This window comes from Lipophrys pholis (genome assembly GCF_963383615.2).
Source record: "Lipophrys pholis genome assembly, chromosome: 2".
Classification (NCBI taxonomy): Eukaryota; Metazoa; Chordata; class Actinopteri; order Blenniiformes; family Blenniidae; genus Lipophrys; species Lipophrys pholis.
This window is the reverse complement of record NC_137636.1, coordinates 4,597,456-4,618,906: the sequence shown is the minus strand read 5'-3', so window position 1 is coordinate 4,618,906 and position 21,451 is coordinate 4,597,456. Positions and strand designations below refer to the sequence as shown.

Here is a 21,451-nt window from a genome sequence, read left to right as displayed (position 1 = left end):
CTATCTATCTATCTATCTATCTATCTATCTATCTATCTATCTATCTATCTATCTATCTATCTATCTATCTATCTATCTATCTATCTATCTATCTATCTATCTATCTGTCTGTATAACTTGAGTTGGATGTACTCCCAAATTACGCCAGTAGGGGGCTCGCGGGGGCAGCATAGTGTGTGTGACAGCCTTTCTTCAGAAGCAAAGGAAGAAAACAACATGTTGTCTGTCTCATACTTTCTTTCTCCTGATTTTTACAGGTTAGTTCACATCACAAAACACAAACAACTTGAATACTTTGTTGTGTGGTGATAAATGTCAAAATGATGGTAGTTCTGGTGCCAGTATGTGTATTTTGTTCACTGCAATGTCCCAGTGGTTAATGCTAATTATTTTACTTTAAGCAGAAAGAAAGATGTGTGAATCTTACACCGTTTGGGTTGAGACAAGCTGTTCGAGTTAGTTGACAGAAGAAATGAGAGAAATGCATTGCATATATTTAAAAGCAATACGTTTATATGTAAAAAGAAATAAACGGATTCTCAGAGGTTGGAGAAGGAAACAACAATTGTTTTCCCCTAATTTTTACAGGAACAATTTATATGCAAAACAGAAAGTCAGAAATGACTTTCGTCAACAAATCAGCAAACATTTCTGCAAAAATCACACAAATAAAAAAGGGGGAAGGATTTGCCTTTCAAAGTGGGAGGGATTTTGGTGAAAAACACAAAATGGAGGGGAAACTCGTCGGCGGCGAGCGACACCTGCACACAACATGTCATCTCTCATTCTCTAGTTTTACGTATAATTTATTCAGTGGTCGTTAAAATATTAATGAAAAAAATGTCAAAGTGACCAAATATGGCGACTTTCCCCCGTGAAGGGTTAAATCACATGTGGGACGTTCCGACCTCTTCATAAAAGCTTTAAAAAAAAAAAAAAATCATTAATTATACATTGTGAAGGTAATGGACCGGCCCTGAAGCCTTTCATCTTTGTCAGTGTCATTATTTAGTGAAACTAAGCGGCTGCTTGCTTGACGTCTGCCCCCGCCGGATCGCCTTCGTTTCAACACACGAAAAAGAAGAAGGTGCGGGCCGTCATCAGACAAGCCCCAAACGGTGGAGACATTAAACGTGACTCTTTCATCTGCCCGCCTTTCTTCTCTTCGGTCTCTCGTTTTGACACACACGCACATTATTCCTCATATCAAAGCGTTTTATTGAACCGCGGCGGCTCGCTGCAGGCCACAGAGCCTCATTGTCTGACCTCCACTTCCAGCGGCCCGAAGCTCGCGGGCGCTTTTTGTCTGGAGCTGAGGTGTTAAAAACAAAAATAAAAGACAGGAACCGAGAGGCGTTTTGTCGACGTCCCGCTCCGCGTTTGAAACCGAAGAACTCATTTTGCACTCGTCATATTGACAGCAGGAGATAAAACTCTCTTGTCCTGCAGAGGAACCAGATAACCTTTCCCCGGGGGGGGGGTCTGCAGTTCTGCACTCCTCTGGGTTGTTCTGTCAATCAAACAGACGTGGAGGTGTTGCAGGTATTAGTCTGGGCCCTGAAGGCAACATTAACACGACTGCTGACGCTCTTCAGGTTGATGAAGGAGCTGTCAACGCACGCCTCGGACTCACCGCTCACATCGCCAATTTTTTTTTCTTCTCTTCTCGTTCATTTTGTTCTTTGGTTATAATTCTGGCGCTTTGGAAAACAAAACCTCCTCAGAACGAACTAAAACACAGACATGATGACAAAGACAGGCGCTAAAGCACATTAGTTCCTACAAGGACCGGTTGATTGATTTGCCCCCAGTGTCGACTCACAGGCGCTCCTTTGTCTGATATAAGAATAATATTTGTGTTTTATTTTGTTGTCGTGCCATTATAGGGAGTTGTAGAGAGTTCGAAGCCAACGATTTAAAGTGAAAATGCAAAACTTTCATGGCGTTTTGGGCGCCAACAGCGCTCAGACTCACTGAAAACACAACTTTTTGAAAATCACTCTGCATGTGTGTGTGTGTGTGTGTGGTTTCATGATGAAAACAACCAACAGCGCCACCTCATGATCCAACAAGGTTACAACTCCATTTCAGCGTTTCTGCCGTTTCCGTGTAAACGGACATTGTTTTCAAAACACGAAACCTTTCTGAAACTAAAATCCACTTTTGTTAGTCAAGGTACACATCGGTGTGTGTAAAATATTCTTTTTATGTGAGTATGTGCAAACGCCATCAAGGACCTGTAAACGACCCGGTCCGGATTTTTCTCTTACTTCTGAACAGAATTTGCCTGCAGCGCCGTATTATTTTGGCCCCCGAGTCTGGACTTACAGGCTCCATTTCATCAGGCCAGGTCCTGTCCGGATCGTCTAATTTAGATTTGAATTTATTGGTCAAATCTACAAAACACCACTCACACGCAGACGCACACACATGTTGGAGCTACTGTATATTAGCCTTCCCAAACAGACTCTTGGCCTCCCTCCCGTGCCCCCCTCCCCCCCCTCCTGCCCTCACATTTGCTCGACCCGCCCCTGGCTGGAAAGTCCTGAAAATGAAGACTTGCAGAGAACTAAAGTTCAGACCGCAGAAATGTTGGCGTGAAGCAGCGGCAGGATTTGCGTTGCACCTTGAGAAGAATGAAGCAGTGTGTTTCTGCCTCCACCAGAGGAATCTAAGGAATTTCATTTATCCATCCTCACGTTTGTTCCCTTCTCGTCGCTGAAAAGTCAACATTCAAACACAATAATTATCTTTTTTGATGGAAGTATATCACATGTACTTCCATAGTTTGTTTTGTTAGGAACCTAAACGTGAGCAGGCTTTGACCTGTGGTTCTTCACATTCATTACGGTGACGAATACCTTTTGTTGATATGATTCAGGAGTGATACTGACACCTAAACCACTGAAAATCATTCACTTCCAAGTTCTAATGATTTTTATTTTTTTTTGCAGAAACAGACTTTTTTCCATATGATCGGAAAAATCAGAGAAACGGCTGAATAAATGACTAAATAATACACAATATAAGTACAATTTTAAAAAAAAAACCAGACAGTAAATGTTAATCTTGTATTAAAAATGAAGCCACAGTGCTTATAATTAATCTAAAACCACTTTGGCATATTCGTTTAGTGAGTCAGTTTTAAAAGTATTGAAATGTGTGACATTGGGTGCATTCAGAACACAAAATTAAATAAATTAATTTGAAAAAAAAAACTATTTTCAAGATAATTTTGACGAAGAAATAGTTTTGAAAAAAAACAAACTGTCAAGAAACAGTAAGAATATAAATATCTCATGATGATAAATTACACAATAACTCTCCAGTGTCAGCGTTATATTTAAGGACACACAATGTAAAATGCAAGTAATTCCACTTCTGCACATTAGGTGGCAGCAGAGAGTCACAGAATTACCAGCTTTTTTCCAGCTCTTAGGCCCTGTTTAAATGACGTTCCAATAGACCAACAAATAAAACACAATTAAAAAAACATGATAATAATAAATAAATAAATAAATAATTGGTGGTACTGAACAGTGAAACTCAAAATGTCCTGAAAAAAATTGCAATTTAATCCCAAATGACCAAAATATAATGACACAAAATGACATACAGTGAAACTGTAAGTAAACACACACACACACACACACACACACACACACACACACACACACACACACACACACATACACACACACACACACAAAGGGTTTTTGCTTCCATCATGTGGCTTCAGTGTTTTAATACATCCGTAAGCCAAAGGAGATCTTATTCCTCAGAGCGGGAGAGAAGCCCAACACACAACGTCGAGCAAAGTCTGGCCTCCTCTCCTCCGCCACCGACTGGAAACTGGAAGTGGATTTTGGTAAACAGCTCAACTTCCCAACCAACACAACATCAACACGCCTGTAACCGGATATGATCGTCGTGTCAGAATCCACAGGGCGGCAGATCATTCTGGAGCTCGCAGTTTCCTGGAAAGAGCTCGATGAGAGGACGCCTGCCAAGAACCAGGAGCTGGTGGACGAGTTCTGGAGGGCAAGGCTGGAGAAGCAGCCTGGGCGGTCACCCTGCAAAGTGTCCACGCTGGATTAGAGGAATAGAGGAAGGCCATCAGGTCCACTTCAGAAGCGGCAGAGAAAGCCAGAAGGCGGCCGCGATCGAGAGGGCGGAGCCATGGACAAGCGCTGCTGGGACAGGCGGAGGTCTGTTCAACCCTGGTCAGGTCACCTGGGCGAGCGGCTCTCATGTTAAAACACCTGATGATGTCACTGATGACGTGTCCCAGCACATCAAGAGATCTGTATTTCACCTTCCACTTTGAGAGCAGAAAGTACATTCAGATTAAACCCCTTTTAGGCATCAAACCATCGTCTGTTTTTATGAATCAGGAATGTCTGTTCAAACGAGAAAAGAGCAACTTGTTGCACCTCAAAACCTTCTGTGGCGTTTTTACTGAAATGTGTCTGTGACTCCAACTACCCAGAATGCACCACAGCAAACCAATACACATCAACCTAAAGATGAAGCGATGTTCTTCAGTCTTTGTTCGGCGATCACGCTGCGGTTCAATGAAGAACAAGGTGAAATGAGGAAGAGGAGGAGGAAGGGAAGGAGGAGTCATGTCTTCATCTTTTATTCAGTCATTTCCCAGCGGTCTCTCTCTGGATACGTCCTCAGAATGGGAACTGAGGTGAAGTCCGCTGAGATGAGCTTCACACATGTGAGCATCTCATTAACATTTCGTCCACGGGGTCAGAACCTCGTCGGACCCGTTGCGCGCTCTGAGAACTACTCCAACAGACTGAAAGTGTCTCCTCGTGTCCCGTGCAGACAGACAATGGTTGCCCGGGGACGTCATTAGCATGCCGTGCAGGGCAGTGGACGGGCTGCAGGAGGATGAGAAACTGTACCAGGCAGAGAAAACCAATGGTGTGTGACCAAACGCTCCTGCTTCCATGCAGACGTCGTCTCAGATTGAGGGGTTTTGTTGTCATACAGATGCAGATGGGACGTCGGTCTATAGGAGCTAATTGGCAATTATGCTTCAAATATGGATTTTTTTTTTCTCCCTCTAATGCACTTTTACTCTGTGTGTGTGTGTGTGTGTGTGTGTGTGTGTGTGTGTGTGTGTGTGTGTGTGTGTGTGTGTGTGTGACAGCTATGTTGAAGAGCTCATCACAGCTTATTTCACACAAAACAAGAAACAAAATATGTCCATGATGAGTCGACATGTTAGATATTCTTTTAAAGAAAAAAATTAATAGAATAACAGTAGAAACAGTTAAATCATCAAACATGCAAGAAAAACATAAAACAAGGAAATTATATTCCCATAAAACAAATATAAAATTTTATCAAAATTTTATTAGATTAATCAATTCATAATAAATGGATAATTTAATTAATAAATAATGACTCGGACTTTTTGGCTCTATTTTCACAGAAGAAGCTCTATAGTGGGTTTTTTTCCAACGATCTCTTGGAAGGAAACATGAACCTGTTGGATGGGTTGATGAGGATCAGCTGTGTGACTGTCCAGGTGCCTTTAAGAAGGACCTGATGAGCTGGTGTGAGACGTCGCCACAGGAAAGAGGTTTTATGGGTTAATTATAAGTTACCTGGTGCAACCTGCAGACATCGTTGAGGGCAGAGAGGCAGCCGGTAAGCTGATGACCCCGATGGCCCCGTTTCTGCGACGATTTGAGAGGAACAGAATTGTTTTTGCATTTTCATTTCAGAAAGGTTTAACGTTTAGACGGCAACGTTCTGAAAACGACGTTCGTTTCTATGGAAATGGCAGAAACCCTGAAAACAAAATCTAGTTTTCATGTTGGGCCACTAGGTGGAGACATTCGTCTGGACAGACGGCCATGTTGGATTGTTATTATGGTGACTGTCAAAATAAAAGTACCAAGTCCCAGTTGAATATGGACTGGTAAACCCTGTTATTGTCCGTCTACTGAGCATGTGCAGCAGAACTGTTTACTACGACTGTTGCGCACATGACCAGTTGCAACGTTTCAGAAAAGTTACGTTTTCTCCCGTTTCCATGGAAACGGGAGAAAAACAAAAGTTTTCTGTCTTCATGTTATTTGCTTGCTCAACAGCCTAAGAAGTGATTTTCTTCACATTGAAATGTGTTTAATGTGATAGAATTCACTCAGTCAATTATGAAAAAGAAAATTCATTCATTGTATAAGTTGAGAGTACGGAAGCCCGGAAATATTAAACCTCACATTGACTCAGTCACATAAACATTTATTTATTTGCATAATACACTTTGTGCATTGTTTTTTTTTCCATTTAAGGTTTTTCACTTAATGCTACAACCACCTTCAGGCTGTGAGCAGGATTAGTTTAAGTTGACTGCTGCAGCTGAAAATTAACTTTAAAAACGGAACTTGATATATGTCGAACTGAAAAAATCTAATAAAATGTAAGATCATCATTATTCCAAACAAAAATAGACAATGGAAATATTAGAAATAAAAAAAACCCATCAAATTAAGAGAACTTTAAATCTTTAAAGTTTTAAATGTATTCATAATGTTATGAAGGGATGCAGTGGGAAATGGTTGTAATGAAGCAAAGTGACCTGTAGGTGGTAGAATTTAACAATTAAACTAGAGTAGTCAGGTTTAGGTTTACTGACGTCCTGATAGGAATTTAATTTACTTCATCTAAAATCACTGATCCTGAAAAAACATGTTCTTGAACTTGGTCAACTTTTCTTCTATTTAGCCTTTAATGACCTTTTCAATGTATTTCTGAAAGGAGTGTAAATGCGTCAAAAAAATATATTCTTACCAGTTTGAATCTCAGTTAAATGCCAAAATTGATGTGATATAATTAGATTGTGGTGGAAAGCTTTTAATACTTGTATGAAAACACATATTTAGAACAAATTTCGTGTTAAAGAAGATGAAACTTTGAATAAACACACCGATCGAGCACATCGCTAAGTAATCCTTGACAAGTAACTAGTTCCTCTGTGTTTGCAATAACTAGTGAAATGTTTTTTAATAGAAATCATTCTATTCAAATCCTAATATTAAATTACCTGATGGAATCCAATGAGGCTGAGATAATCCAGCACTTGTTTTCAACGTGTGGAGTGTTACTCCTGTGGGGGGCGCCAGAGAGCTTCAGGAGGGCCAGAGCAGGATCGTATTCCCCTTTATGATTTAATTTCCTTTTAAATTTGAGGAAACGTCCATTTTTATAGAAAAGGGTGGAGGGTTTTATCATTTTAATCTGTGCCTCTGACAACAATAATCCAAAGTTTCTTAGTAAAAACGATGTGTCGCAGCTACAACAGTAAATATTGAGGTAATCAAAACAACATGATTAGATCCCCCCCCCCCCCCCCCCCCTCTTGATATTCTATTCTATTCTATTCTTTTCTATTCGAACAGGCAGAAGCCTTTTATTTCCTGTGGATCCCAACATCTGTTACCAATAATATGATGTAAAAAAACATCTGGAAATTCAAAGTTTCTACTCCTTGTGAGCACACACACACACACACACACACACACACACACACACACACACACACACACACACACACACACACACACACACACACACACACACACACACACGTGAATGAGCTGGTGAACGACGTGAGTCAGATGACTGTGCACACATCATCAGATCAGAAGTGAAGTAACCCTGGACTCGATATCCGCTCTGATTCTAACAACAGGAAATCTGCTGTGAGAGCCGAGAGTCCGTTTATAGAGACATGAGTCAGAGGGAAGAGGAGCAGCAGGTCCACACACACACACACACACACACACACACACACACACACACACACACACACACACACACACACACACACACACACACACACACACACACACACACACACACACACACACACACACACACACACACACGTATGTATAGTCATTAGTTCTCCAACCACACAGAGAGATACCATGTTCGATTCCAGAGTCATTGGCCTCTCTGTGTGGCGTTTACACGTCCATGTAGACTGGATCAGGACTTCATTAGGACTGGCTTGGACATATTTTTCACGAGATTCAAACTCGCTTTGGGGACATTTTATACTACATTATTCTAGTCCAACCATATTCCTGATGAGCTGAAGACTAGTTTTGTGTAGATTATTCATAATTTATAATAATTTTAGACTCGTCTTTGGACAAATGTTTTTGTTTGACTGGTGTTGGATGTACGTATGTTAAACTACTTTTGTTTAGAGTAATTTATTCATAATCTTTATTCATAGACTCATTTTAGACTAGTTTTTGACACCTTATTTTCATGCTACTTTGGACTAGTTTTGGTGTATTTTAGATGATTTTGTTGATATTTTAAAGTAACTTTGGTCTGGTTCCATACTGCAGATGGGTGTTTGACCGCAGACCTATTTTGAACTCCTTCTGAACCATTTTAGGTTGGTTTGAGACGAACCTTGAAGCGCTGGTTCAGGACCAGTTGTAGGAACACATTAACCAGTTTGAGGTGTTGACTCTTCATAGTAGTGGAGCATCTGTGGGATGTGCAGGTCTGACCCGCACAGGTTCCAGAACTTGAAGCATCTTCTGACATCTTGGTGCAGAAAACAGGTTCAGCGGTCTAAATGAGCCCGGCAGTATCAGTCAGGTGGTCATAATGTTTCGGCTCATGCATGTTTCAGGTATGTCATTTGAACAGTCTTTTTTGAGTTTCTGCCGCTGACGATTTCACTGAGTGACGTGTAATTACAGTGAGAGGAAGGATAGTTGTCTTCCTGTTATGCAGCGAGTTGAGCAACGACGTTTCAAAAGACACACACGCACACACACACACACACACACACACACACACACACACACACACACACACACACACACACACACACACACACACACACACACACACACCAATAAATCTGTTTGTCGATGAGAGATGGGTGGAGGTGTAAAGGGTGTGGAAACAGAAGTGAAAGAGTGAGAAAGGAAGACAAGCTCATTTGTAGTTTGTGTACGTGCGTGTGTGTCCTCTTGTTGCCACGGCGATCACTGATAACACTTTCCTGCAGTCGTCAGCGTTTGGCCTCGGGGCTCAGATCACTCATAAACAGTTGTAGGTCAAACACTCACACGCGGTCACAGTGTAAACAACACAACAATAAAACAAGCAGAACAGCAGAACAAACATGACAATGCAACAACAGAAAAACACGACAATAGAGCAAACAGAACAACATGACAGCACAACACAAAACAACCGGACTACAGAATAACACCACAACGGAGTTGTGGTGTTATATGTGGTGCTTTATAAATAAAGTTGAATTGAACACAACTGCACAACAGAACAAGAACAAACACAACAGAACATGGTACTTGTTTCTGTACGCTTTCTCTCTTTGCACTTTAGAGTAATTGAGTAGACTTTTTGTGTGAACAACAGAACACAAATTCCAATATTTGTCTCTGTTTCGATCTGCATGTTTCTATTAAAATTCAGAAGAATCTGCATTTTGTTGACGTCTGCTCACATAGAGTACTCTTTACACGAACAGATTTTACATTCGGATAGTTTGAGTTGTCGTCTTGACTCTGCAGCAAACGGTTGAAAAAGTAACCAAGTATTGTTTGGAAAGAGTACGTCATAGTTTTAGCTTTTTTACATGAAGGTTTTAAGAAATGGATACAATAAATAAATAAATAGAAACACTGTTGATGTGATTCCTTTGAAGTTTCTGTTGTTGTGGAGATTTCATACTGAATCAGAATGAAAAGTCAACAGATCAACAAACTCTGAGACGTAAATAAAAGGAGAGCGGTGGCTCCTGACTGCTAGTGGACAGACGTGGAATGAGTTAAATCTCACACACGGCCTCTTTATATCATTTAAGTTTCAGATGTTTTAGTCTCGGAGTGATTTCTCCTGCCAGCCTCCAGAACACCGGTCATCTGTTTCCATATCACATCTATCCAGGGAGGCTTTCTCTGTGACCTCCTGGTCCTCTGGGACACCAGCTGACCACACACACACACACACACACACACACACACACACACACACACACACACACACACACACACACACACACACACACACACACACACACACACACACACACACACACACACACAGTCTCAGTCCCCTGAGGTCGCAGCCAGCACAATGTCATTATCATCCATCGGCTCGTTCATGCTCGCTGCCCATTCAGTGCTGCCGACGTTCCTTTTGTGCTCAGTAATTCTTCTCACAGACGCACACACACACACACACACACACACACACACACCCTGCACCCCCACATCCCACCCCTCCGTCTACTGCGGCCCATCTGTGACCCCATCCCCCACCCAGCACCCCGATATCCGCTCCGTCTTGCTCCAAACTCCTGCAAAACTAACCAGCTGTCCCGGCCTGCCGGGTCGCCTCAGGGCCGTAAACGGGTGTCAAGAGGGCCCGGGGCCCTGCAAGGGAGGCAAGGCAGCACGCTCCTCCTGCAAGGCAGGCAAGGCAAGCATGCTCCTCCTGCAAGGGAGGCAAGGCAGCATGCACCTCCAGAGTGCTCCTCCTGCCCTTTCTACCATAATGCTCCCTGTGCATGCTCCTCCTGCACATTTTCCCTGCACACGCCACCTGCGCGCCCCTGCTGCATGCTCCTCCTGCATGGGAGGAGTGGCAGTGTGCACCCCCAGAGTCCTCCTCTTATGCGTTCGTCCGTCATGCTCCTCCTGCATGTCACGAAGTAGCAAATACATTCTGACATTGACAAAAACGGCAGGTTGACATGTGACTGTTGGCCACTCCAGTCTAGATCTCCAGAACTTGTTCCACCTTCACTAACTGTGAATGTTGGATATAGAAAACATGGAAAAACTCCATAAATCCCACCATGAATAATTGGTTTATTTCAGATCTCATATGAATAACGAGAGATCGTCGATGTAAAAATACATCCTGCTCTCACCAGAATAGATGAAAGTGACGGGATCTGGCCTGCTGAGCTGAAGCCAGCTGTATTTTTAGCACAAACTACACACTGTGCAGGGCGAGGGGGTCTTGAAGGGGGCTGAGGGGGTCTGGAGGGCATCTGCTGGACCCGGGTCAGTGCTCCTGTACACACATACCAGAATGGAAACCACAGGTCAATGCTACTATTCTCGTCCGGCTGTGAAGTGTCATAGGAGGCCCGGCTGGAGGTCTGTGAAGCTCTCGCTCCAGATCTGTTGATTCAGCTTTCAGGGATCCACCTGCTGGAGAACTGGAAGTTGTGATTGGAAACGTGACGAGTCAGCTGGTTTCCTCTCTTTCACAGCTCCTTCAGACGCTCGCTAACAAGACGGCCGAGTTCGGAGCAGGAAAGTGTTTCTTTTGAAGCTCCAACAACAAAGACGGCTTCACACCCCCCAAAGTGTGTGGGTGTGTGTGTGTGTGTGTGTGTAAGAGAGAGATGAGCTCAGCACTGCTGCACACTCTATTGGACATCTGCCACTTGATTCCTTGACACTGAGTCAGTCTGTTGGTGGGGGCGGGGGTGTGTGGTGGTGGTGGTGGTGGTGGTGGGGGGCTACATACACGTTAGTGGCGTGTGCTAAGCTAAAGTTGTCGACAGTTCAGATTATGAAAGAAAAGCTCCAAATCAAACAGTCAGCTCGTTGAGGTGCGTCGCAGTTATACATGGAACAAGACGAGACAAGTTTAAGGAGTCTGATCTCTGCCGCGAAGAAAGACAAACACAAGGACTCACATTTATATGTTGACATGTATTATGTCTATATTGTTTTGCATCTCTTTGTTGCCCTTTTATGTATCTTTGTTGCCGTTTTATGTATCTTTGTTGTTGTTTTGTGTTTTTGTTGCAGTTTTTTTGTCCCCCTGTAGTTGTTTCATGTTTATATGTAGCTGTTTTGTGACTCTGTAGTTGTTTTGTGTCTCTTTATGGTTGTTTTATGTATCTTTGTAACTGTTTTATGTATCTTTGTAGCTGTTTATCTCTTTATTGCTGTTTTGCATCTCTTTCTGGTTGTTGTGTTTCTTTGTAGCTGTTTTGCCTCTTTGTAGCTGTTTTATGTATCTTTGTTGCTGTTTTGTGTCTCTTTGTTGGGTTTTTTTGGGCTCTGTAGTTGTTTCATGTGTATATGTAGCTGCTTTGTGACTCTGTAGCAGTTTTGTGTCTCTTTGTGCTTGTTTTGTTTGTGTGTGTGTGTATAGATCCTCTGTGGCGTTGTCCCTCCTGCTGCAGCTCCTCAGTTCTTCAGTCACGTGCAGACAAACAAGCAAACCAGAGGTAATTACTGGAAAATGAAAGTCAAACCATGCATCTTTCACGCAACAGCACACAAACTAAATCGGAGCGGTTCTGCTGGTCGAATGGTTGGGTCTCAGCTGATTTCCCAAAATAAAATGGAAAGGAAACAATGGAAGAGAACACTTTGCCCCTGAAGCTGGAAACTCTAAACTTTCTAACTGAGGATGGAAAACGAGCTTTAGGCTGTAATTATGTGACAGAGATGGGAAGTTGTCACGGCGATTCAGAGTCAATTCAACATTTTTAGATGCCAAACTGAAGGTCAGAGGTTTACAAAGTGTGGAAGGAGGAGCCCCCTCCACCCCCTCCCCCTACGCCACCGCCAAAAAAAAATGAATAAACCCTTCCAACCTCCTCACCAAACTGTAACTGTTGTTTCACTGCACTGAAGCTTCTTTCACCAGTTTAACTTGTGTCCACTACACTTGAAAACGCAACTTCTTGAAACCGCTCTGTCTCCGTGGAAACGGGAAAAAGACACTTTCTGAAATGCTACTGTGCGCATAGTAGCAGTGTTCCACTGTTTCCATTTAACAACGTTTGCCTCCAGGGTGTCATGACTTTTATTTTGACAGTCACCGTAAAAACAGTCCAACTTAGTCTTCTGTCCACACGGATGTCCGTGTACCCCCATTGTTAAACTTTATACTGTATTGTTGTGTGCATATGTGTGTGTGTGTGTGTGTGTGTGTGGTTTCGTTACAAAAACAATCTCATGGCCTAACATGCTCACTTACGTTTTCAGCGTACACGTAAAACAATCCATAAAAGCTTTTTCAGCTACAACAAACTCCAAAAAACATAACTTTGGTTTTATCTTCTGATTGAGTTCAGATTCCCAAGAAATACTGGAACTGCTTAGTTGTAAGTAAATTCTATGATATTACACTTTTGTTTATGTTTCAGTAGAGTTTGACTGTATTTTTCATCAGGACACATTCTGATTCAAAAATGCTTTGGAGTTAAAAAAAAAAATCGTTTTTATTGAAAAAATGTCAGTTTTTTCAGGTTTCGTTGAAAGAGTCTTAATTGAATGTAGACTTTTACTAAAACTGCTTCACACTTAAGGGGGAGAGTGATTTATGAATGATGCGCTGGCGCAGTTTAGTTCCCAGTGATCAGTGTGAGTTGATGAGGAAAAGGTGTGGACGGTCCAGCCTGAGCAGCAGCTGCTGCTCTGCAGCCGCAACTCAGCTGCAGCTCCTGCATTTGCATTTGCAGCAGACTTCAGTCGGACTCGGAGGACTCAGAGCGACGGCGGATGAACTTCACAAACTCTACAGTAGAGCGAACTACGGAAGCTCGTGAGGGACAATACTCATATAAAAAAAAGGAAAAGAAAAACAAACAACGCCCGTCCATTAAAAATAAATAAATAAATGAACCCAAACAAAGCAAAGAAAATAACCACTCACAAAAAGAAAAAAAAAAAACATTACATTCCCAGACGAAAATGTTTTTTTAAAAGGTTTTCTTTGTTAGTTTTATATATTTTAATTTATTTAAACAATTTTAACGACAGAACAAGTAATTTTTTTATGTTTATGTTTATATTTGTATTTCTTAATTTTTTTGATTTCTTCATTTTTAAAAACATACCAAAACAACTCATGCTAATAAAGTATAAACCAAAATTAGATTAAATGAAAAACATAACTAAATCACAACTCTCTTCAAAAATTGTGTTTTTCTTTTCTTTTTTCTTTTCTTTTTTTTTCTTTAAAGCCTTTTTCCCCCAAATGTTGTTACTTTCCCCCTGTTTCTGAAATAAAAACAAACATTTAAGAATTCAGAGATAAAACTCTTTATGAGGTGTTTAAAAAAAAGATGAAATCCGATTTCGAAACAATTCAGAAACAAATGATTAGAATCTGAGGTTAATGTCAGACTTAGTGGGAATAAATTAATACAGCAATGGAGTCAAATTTCTGGAAGGGTTAGGGTTATGACATTAAAATCAGACTTATTAGAAAAAGGCATAATTCTGAAAATAAATTAAACTAATTAAAAAGAAAAGTTATAATCCTGAGTTATAATGTTGATAATCGTATCTTGTGTGCTTTTGTTTTTGTACTTTTCAGGATTTTTTTATTTTAAACCTACAGACGCTCCTTGTCAAAGGGACTATGTTGCGCGGCGGAGGAGCACCACTCCGCGGCTCGGGGCTCCGCCGGTCCTCTGAGATCAGACGGAGTGAGTAGTCCGCTCAAACTGCAGCCGGGGTCCGGGATGCGACTGAAAGGGGATCAATAAACAACAACAACAAAAACAACGTTAAGAAGAAGAAGTCATCTGTCATCCTCACAACGCCTCCACCTCCAGGAGCACTTTGTGCGTCTTTAACCGAAAGGACCTGGACTTTAGTCCTCCTCCTGCTCCTCCTCTCCTGCTCCTGCTCCTGCTCTTGCTCCGAGACTGGACTTTTTGTAAACTTGAACGATGTCCATTCTGCCTTTCACTCCCCCCATCGTAAAGAGGCTGCTGGGCTGGAAGAAGGGCGAGCAGAACGGCCAGGAGGAGAAATGGTGCGAGAAGGCGGTGAAGAGTCTGGTGAAGAAGCTGAAGAAGACGGGCCAGCTGGACGAGCTGGAGAAAGCCATCACCACCCAGAACACCAACACCAAATGCATCACCATCCCGAGGTGAGCGCGAGGAGAGCGAACGAGCGCATTTCTACGCTTTATTACGGCTTTACGCGCACGTGTGCGTGCGCCTTTACGCACTGACGTTACGATCCGCTGCGAGCAGATCTCATGTGCACACTTTAGTAAAGTCCACTCTGCAACAGTTTGTCCATCACACTGACACGTAAACGTGTTTCCCCCCTCCGTGTTTGGCGTCCTCCTGCACAGGTTGGAGCTCGCTGGGGAGCCGCGGCGCACGAGCACAAATGGAGTCCAAGTTATATAACTTGGCCTTAATCTGGGACGCTTTCTCGCGTTGTGCTGCTGCTGCGGCTGCTGCTGCTGCTGCTGCGTGGGCGAGTGTGTGTGTGAGTGTGTGTGAGTGTGTGTGTGTGTGTGTGTGTGTGTGTGTGTGTGTGTGTGTGTGTGTGTGTGTGTCAGCACTTTATTCAGCACCTTACTGAGACACCTGCAGTTATGTCTGTGCCTAATTATTTCTAAGTATTGTGTATTTACAGTATGTAGCTTGTTTGTTTACTTCCAGCATTGACCCCCACTCTTCCTATATATGAAGGTAAAAGGTGTATATTGTTTTACATTTTTATCTCTAAATGTGCCTATTTTACATTTTTAGTTCTATCTATCCATCTATCTATCTATCTATCTATCTATCTATCTATCTATCTATCTATCTATCTATCTATCTATCTATCTATCTATCTATCTATCTATCTATCTATCTATCTATCTATATTTGCATAGTGTCATCACTCTCTGTCACTCTGTCTTCAGCATCAGTTTCTCTCTGTGAGAGGCGGATCTGTGTGACTCTGAGCCTCTAAAACCAAGCAGCATCATGGGATTTGTAGTAAAGTGACACGTAGGGTTCAAACCTTCACGTTTCCCCTCAGAAGCAGGTTTGAGTTCACCTCGGTACATTTTGTCCTCCCTGTTCTGCTGCGTATCAATGAGACCACAGTAGTAACAGTTAGATAATCACCATGAGCCACTGTGCTCTCTCTCTCTCTCTCTCTCTCTCTCTCTCTCTCGTTTGATTTGAAGAATCTGGTGAGTTGGTCGTGGCTCAGTGTGTGGTCTTGCAGTCCGAATGTTGCTGGTTTGATTCCCAAACTCGCTCTGTCAATGAGTTTGCATGTCCTCCCTGCGACCAGCAGCTCCCCCAGAGCGCAGCTCTGTGTGGCTGCTAACGATGTGTCAATTCGGTGGAGAGATTCCCCCTCTGGTCGACGAGTACGGGACTGATAAATACTAAAAAGCTGCGTTTTCACTTGTCGGCATGGCGACGGAGTTAGAGCATTTTTAAAGAAGTTCAACTTTGGGAGCTGTTCTGAAAAAGTTGCACCTTCTAGTGGCTTCCAACTCCGTTGTCGTTTGAACGGACCACCAAGACTCAACGAAAGTTTAGCGTTTTCACTTGAAATGGCTGCTGTGTGAACGGGCCCTCAGTAAAGTCTCCTCACATGAACTGTTCATCTCCACCTGCTCCCTCACCGTGTCAGCCCGGGCAGCACTGGCGAGTTAAAATCCCTAAAATGTTGCTTGGCTGCGCAGAATCCCACCTGCCTGCGTGGGCCGTCCCTGCTGTAATAGCACAGTGTGTCGGATGAAAATTGAACCTCATGCACGGCACTCCCACATTCTTGACTGCCGCAAGTGTGCATATCACAGCTTGCACAGGCCCGGCCCGGCGTTCACAGCTAAGCCTACCCGGAAAGTTAAATAATGTTTGTCATGATCCAGGTCTCATGTTTCTCACCACTAATGCAGAGGGGAAGAGGCAGAGTGCATTAAGACCCCCCCCCCCACCCCCCCCCCCCCCCCACCACCCCCCCCCCACCACCCCCCCCCCACCCCCCCCCCCCCACCACCCCCCCCCACCCCCACCCCCACCCCCACCACCACCACCACCACCACCAGGGCTGGCTGTCAGTGTGGGTGGACTGTGTCCCTGGAGAGCTGCTGTTTCTATTAATTCCCCTTACGTTCTGGCTGGCTGACAGCAGCTGCCGGCGTGTTCGGGCCTGTCCACGGGGAGGTCAGCTCCTCCTCGCTCCGTGACACATGAACTCCTCTCGCTGCTGCCCGTCCTGACCGCCTTGTGCTGCGATGATGAGTGCAGGGCGAAGCAGCCGGTGTCCATCGACCGAGTCGATACTTGTGTCTGACGGTGGGGAAGCAGGACTCACATATCATGTGTCCAAGGGAGTCGTTCGTGGTCGGGCTATTGGAAAAGGGGGAAACAGAACTTGTCTTAAGAGGGCTTATGTCCCAAATGATGCGACTGAACGCTCAAGGCTGCATGTGGCGTCAAACGGCATAATAAGAACCCGTTTCCATGATGTTTCCAGTGAAAACGCATCATTTTTGTGTGTCCGTTTCAGCAAAGTTTCGTATTTATTCGGGAACATTCTGAAAACTTAAATCCGTTTCCATGGAAACGGCAGAAACACTGAAACGATGTCGTTATTTTGTGCAGGCCACGGGTTGGTGCACCAGTAGAGTTGGCTCATTAGTTTCACTGCTCAGTGGATCCAGGAGGATTTTACTCCGAGGCGTGCTACACGCTACATGCTAAAGAGTTTCAGGGCTCTCACACCAGCAATGCTACAGGCTAAATATGTAGCAAATCCCCCCCCCCCCCCACCCCACCCCCCCTCGAGCTGGTGAGTTTGGGTGGGACCTTTGGGTGTGGGCGTAGTGTTGTTTCGTCGACGTGTGTTTGGGGTTGTTAACCTCAGCGTGCGCACACGCCCCAGCAGGTTCAAGCAGGTGATAAAGGTTGGCTCACGTTGACTCACACTCGCTGCTGGAGACCTAAACAAAGTGTACCAGGCTTCAGTTGCCTCTCGGCTCGGCCTCAGTACTTCTCTCTGCCCTTCAGGTCACTGTGGTTTTGACAATGAGCTGTTTTACTCTTTTTCTTTTTTTTTTTTTTTGGCTAAACAGTGAAAGCTGGGCCTTAGTCACTCAACAGGGAGCAATTGTGGCATTGTGGTCCTGACCTGCCCTCCCTCCTCTCCCCGTTTCTCCTTTTAAAGGTTCTCTTCCTGTGAGCTGTAAACTTTGGTTAGTCACAAACATTTGTGTGAAAAGTGCGTCAGCCAATGAGAGACCACCACTTTCTGGATGTTGTGAGGTGGAGTAGCCTGCAGGGCCTCTGGATGACTCACCAATCTCTTCGCTTCTGTTATTTTAAGAATTAGACTCTGTGTAAACACAAGCCAAAATTGTTTTTGATAAACTTCCGGGAAGCTCCAGCCAAACTGAAAATAGGCCCTTTGTCAACAACACATACAAGAGGCTAACAGCTAACAGCTAACAGCGTCCTTTAGCTTGCTCAAAGTTCAAATTTCAAGTGACGTTTATTCATCTTCCTTCAGCCTCGATCAAACCAATTTATTTTTATGTTGAAACCTACAAAAACAATTTTAAGTGAAAATACATTGTTTTCACGTTTTCCATACAGGAATATTTTTGTGTTTACGCGGCAACGTTTTGAAAAAGATCAGTTTTCACAGAGACGGTAGAAACACTCATGTTGTTTACATGTTGGACCACGAGTTGGCGCTGTTGGTTGTTTTTGTAATGAAACAACACACACACACACACACACACACACACACACACACACACACACACACACACACACACACACACACACACACACACACACACACACACACACACACTAACACACACAGATGCAGCGGGGAACAAAACGCTATAAACATTAACAATGGCAGTTCTCATATGGACAGACGAATGTCTGCTCTTTCCATATGAACAAACATTGTTTTCAAAATGTTGCACTGTAAACACAAAACTTTTCTGAAACAAAAAAAAAAAGAAATAAATAAAGATGCGTTTTCACTTGAAACGGGACCTGAGAGGAGGTTGGGGTGGTTGACGGATCAGCAAACATCGATTGAAACACAGGAGACACAGTCAATATTATTGTCCATGAAGGTAACAGCTATCGTCCAAGACTACAGCTACATTGATGAAAAAAATAAGTAACTGACACGCTCGCCGTGAACACCTGAACTGACTGAAGGAGATGGTGAATTGTACAATAATCTTCATTTATTTCAGTCCAAAGCGAGTGTCCGTTCAAACAATCCATAATCCGATGCTCATAAACGTTGTACAGTTTGTCTCATTGTTGCGGTGTTGCGGTGTTGCGATGCGATGCGCTCCCTGTGTCAAGCAACACCTGATGCCACAAAGGTTCCTACCAATATACGTTCCGTTCGGTGCAATTAGTCCCCCAGGTGGATGAATCGGTGCATTAGTCAGGTTTGTTTCTCAGCTTCAGCAAAGCCTTTCAAAGTCTTTTAACCTCATGAATGGAGTCATTTCAACCCAAACCACCGCGGTTTCTCAGACTTTCTTTACCGCATTCGCTCGTCTTTTATGGAGAAACCGTCACGTCGTGCAGGTTTAATGTGAAGTGTGGGATCCTGCAACAGCACGAGAACTGCAGGCTTTTTTTTTTTTTAGGAGTTCGACTCATTTAAACAGGAGTCATTTGTTTGTCACTTAGTCACGTTCAACCTCTGCAGGGGAAACTGGTGGACTTGCTTCATGCACGTGTCACACAAATGTTTGACTTTGTCCAACCTGGCGTCACTTCCCCTCACGTGCACGTTTCTGGACTGTCCTATTGCATCGTGACTTTAGCTCAGAGAATGGAATAACAGTTGATTCTGAAAATATGAAGTAATTATGTAATAAGTGTCTGCAGACTCAGTTTATGTGTTAATAGCTCAGATAACCAGCTAATTAGTCACCACAGAGCCACTTGGCTGTTACGTCTGTTCACCAGCTCTTAGATAACGGGACGCCTCTCCCATTTTTGTTACTGCTGGAATTCAAAATGTATCGCACTGAAAGTCTCTTGTTTATTATCTGAAATAATAAGAAGATCAATCTACTCTCTGAATCGCACCACAAGTCCTCTGTACTGTAGTTGGCAGGAAAGCGAGTGTTTCAAAGAGGAGATAAACTGCACAGCTTGTGTAGATATCAGTGTTTCAATGAGGAAATAACCGGTAGACAGCCTCACGGTAACGTCTCGTCGAGGACTTTGCTTCGTCTTGCATGTCAAATGGTAATTAAGTCACACACTTTGTCATGCCTCACAACTTTTTGAGTGGAAAACTATTTCTGGAAGCTTAACAATTCAACGCATCCTGCACGCAGCTTTAAGAGGGCTAACGGGGTGAACAGGGCGGGGGCTGACTGGGACTAGAACAACATAGAGCTCCTATAGCGGCGGCACTGTGGGAACTTTGGTGGTATTTGAATTTAATGAAGGTGCGTGATGCATGTATGTGGTATGTGAGTGTTGTGTCTTTGAACAGAGCCCGGGGCAGAGGATTCCTCACGTTCACCTCCCTCCACTCTCTCTGAGTTCGAGCCACACCGTGCCGGAGAGCGTTTTTATGCTGTGCATGCACATCCCTCCTCCCCGACAGTCTGATTCACAGGGCTGCATGTCGAGGCAGGACTGAGGGAAGGTGTAAAGCGATGAAAGGATTGCATGAGAAAGATGTGGAATCAGAAGAGTGGAAAAAGAGAGAGAGACAGAGTGGGTCGTATCAGCAGTCAGACATGTCTGTATTTCTTTAAATGGTTAGTTTATACAACGTTTTAAGTAAAAACGCGTCGTTTTTGTGTTTTTAGAAAAGTTTCACTTTTACCAGGCAACGTTCTGAAAACGATGTCTGTTTACACCACAACAGTGTAGTTTTCATGTTTCACCACTAGTGGGTACAGTTGGAGTCGGAGCTTTTTCAAAATGTTGCGTTTTCAGTGACTCCGAGCACCAAAATGCACTGGAAGTTTGCAGTTTTCACTTGAAAACATTGTGTGAATGAAACCTCACTGAGCAGCAGGCTCACTAGACATTGTTTACCCAGAGACGCTGTAATCCTGCCCGGTCTGAGAAGATAACACACCTCATTACAACAGTGACCTCACAAGATCTGCTTCCACTTAGTGGAAGGTTTAAAGGCTTCAGGTGGTGAAATCGGACTGTTTTCTTAGCATTTTGTAGTTTTTATGCTCATGCAGTAGTTCTAATTGAAGTTTTTGTTTAGTCCCGTGAGGATTTACGCACCAGAAACTTCCATAATTTGTGTATGGGTGAAAGTTCTGTGTCCAAACAAATTCCTGAGCATGTTCAGAAGTTTGTTCTTTTCTAGATTTGAAAGGTTTTGTTCAAAATGTAGTGAGTTTTATCTGAAGAAACAAAGCTTACATCAGCCAGGCCTTCATGTCAGGAGCTCTGAAAGGTAAACTGAGAGATAAAAAGGTAATTGGAAGCGCTGAAGGGGAGCGGGGGATTCCCGGAGACGTGTGAGCGGTGCTGCAAGGAACAACCTGACACGAGGAAGACAAACTTTATTTTAATGAGAGATGGGGATGACACGACGTATCCTGCACTTTAATCAACACAAAAACACATTTTCCATCTTTCCACATCTGTGCTGCGCCGATACGTTCAACC

At 43.4% G+C, this 21,451-nt stretch overlaps 1 protein-coding gene across 1 annotated transcript in view; it reads left to right on the top strand.

The window, feature by feature from the left end:
* Positions 1–14,633: 14,633 nt before the first annotated feature.
* smad3a (SMAD family member 3a) overlaps positions 14,634–21,451 on the top strand; it is a 31,333-nt gene continuing 24,515 nt past the window's right edge. Inside the window, exon 1 of the mRNA XM_080458416.1 lies at positions 14,634–14,937. Within this exon, the coding sequence (XP_080314542.1) occupies positions 14,735–14,937 (203 nt within the window). The 5' untranslated portion in view covers positions 14,634–14,734. The remainder of the gene's footprint in view (positions 14,938–21,451) is intronic.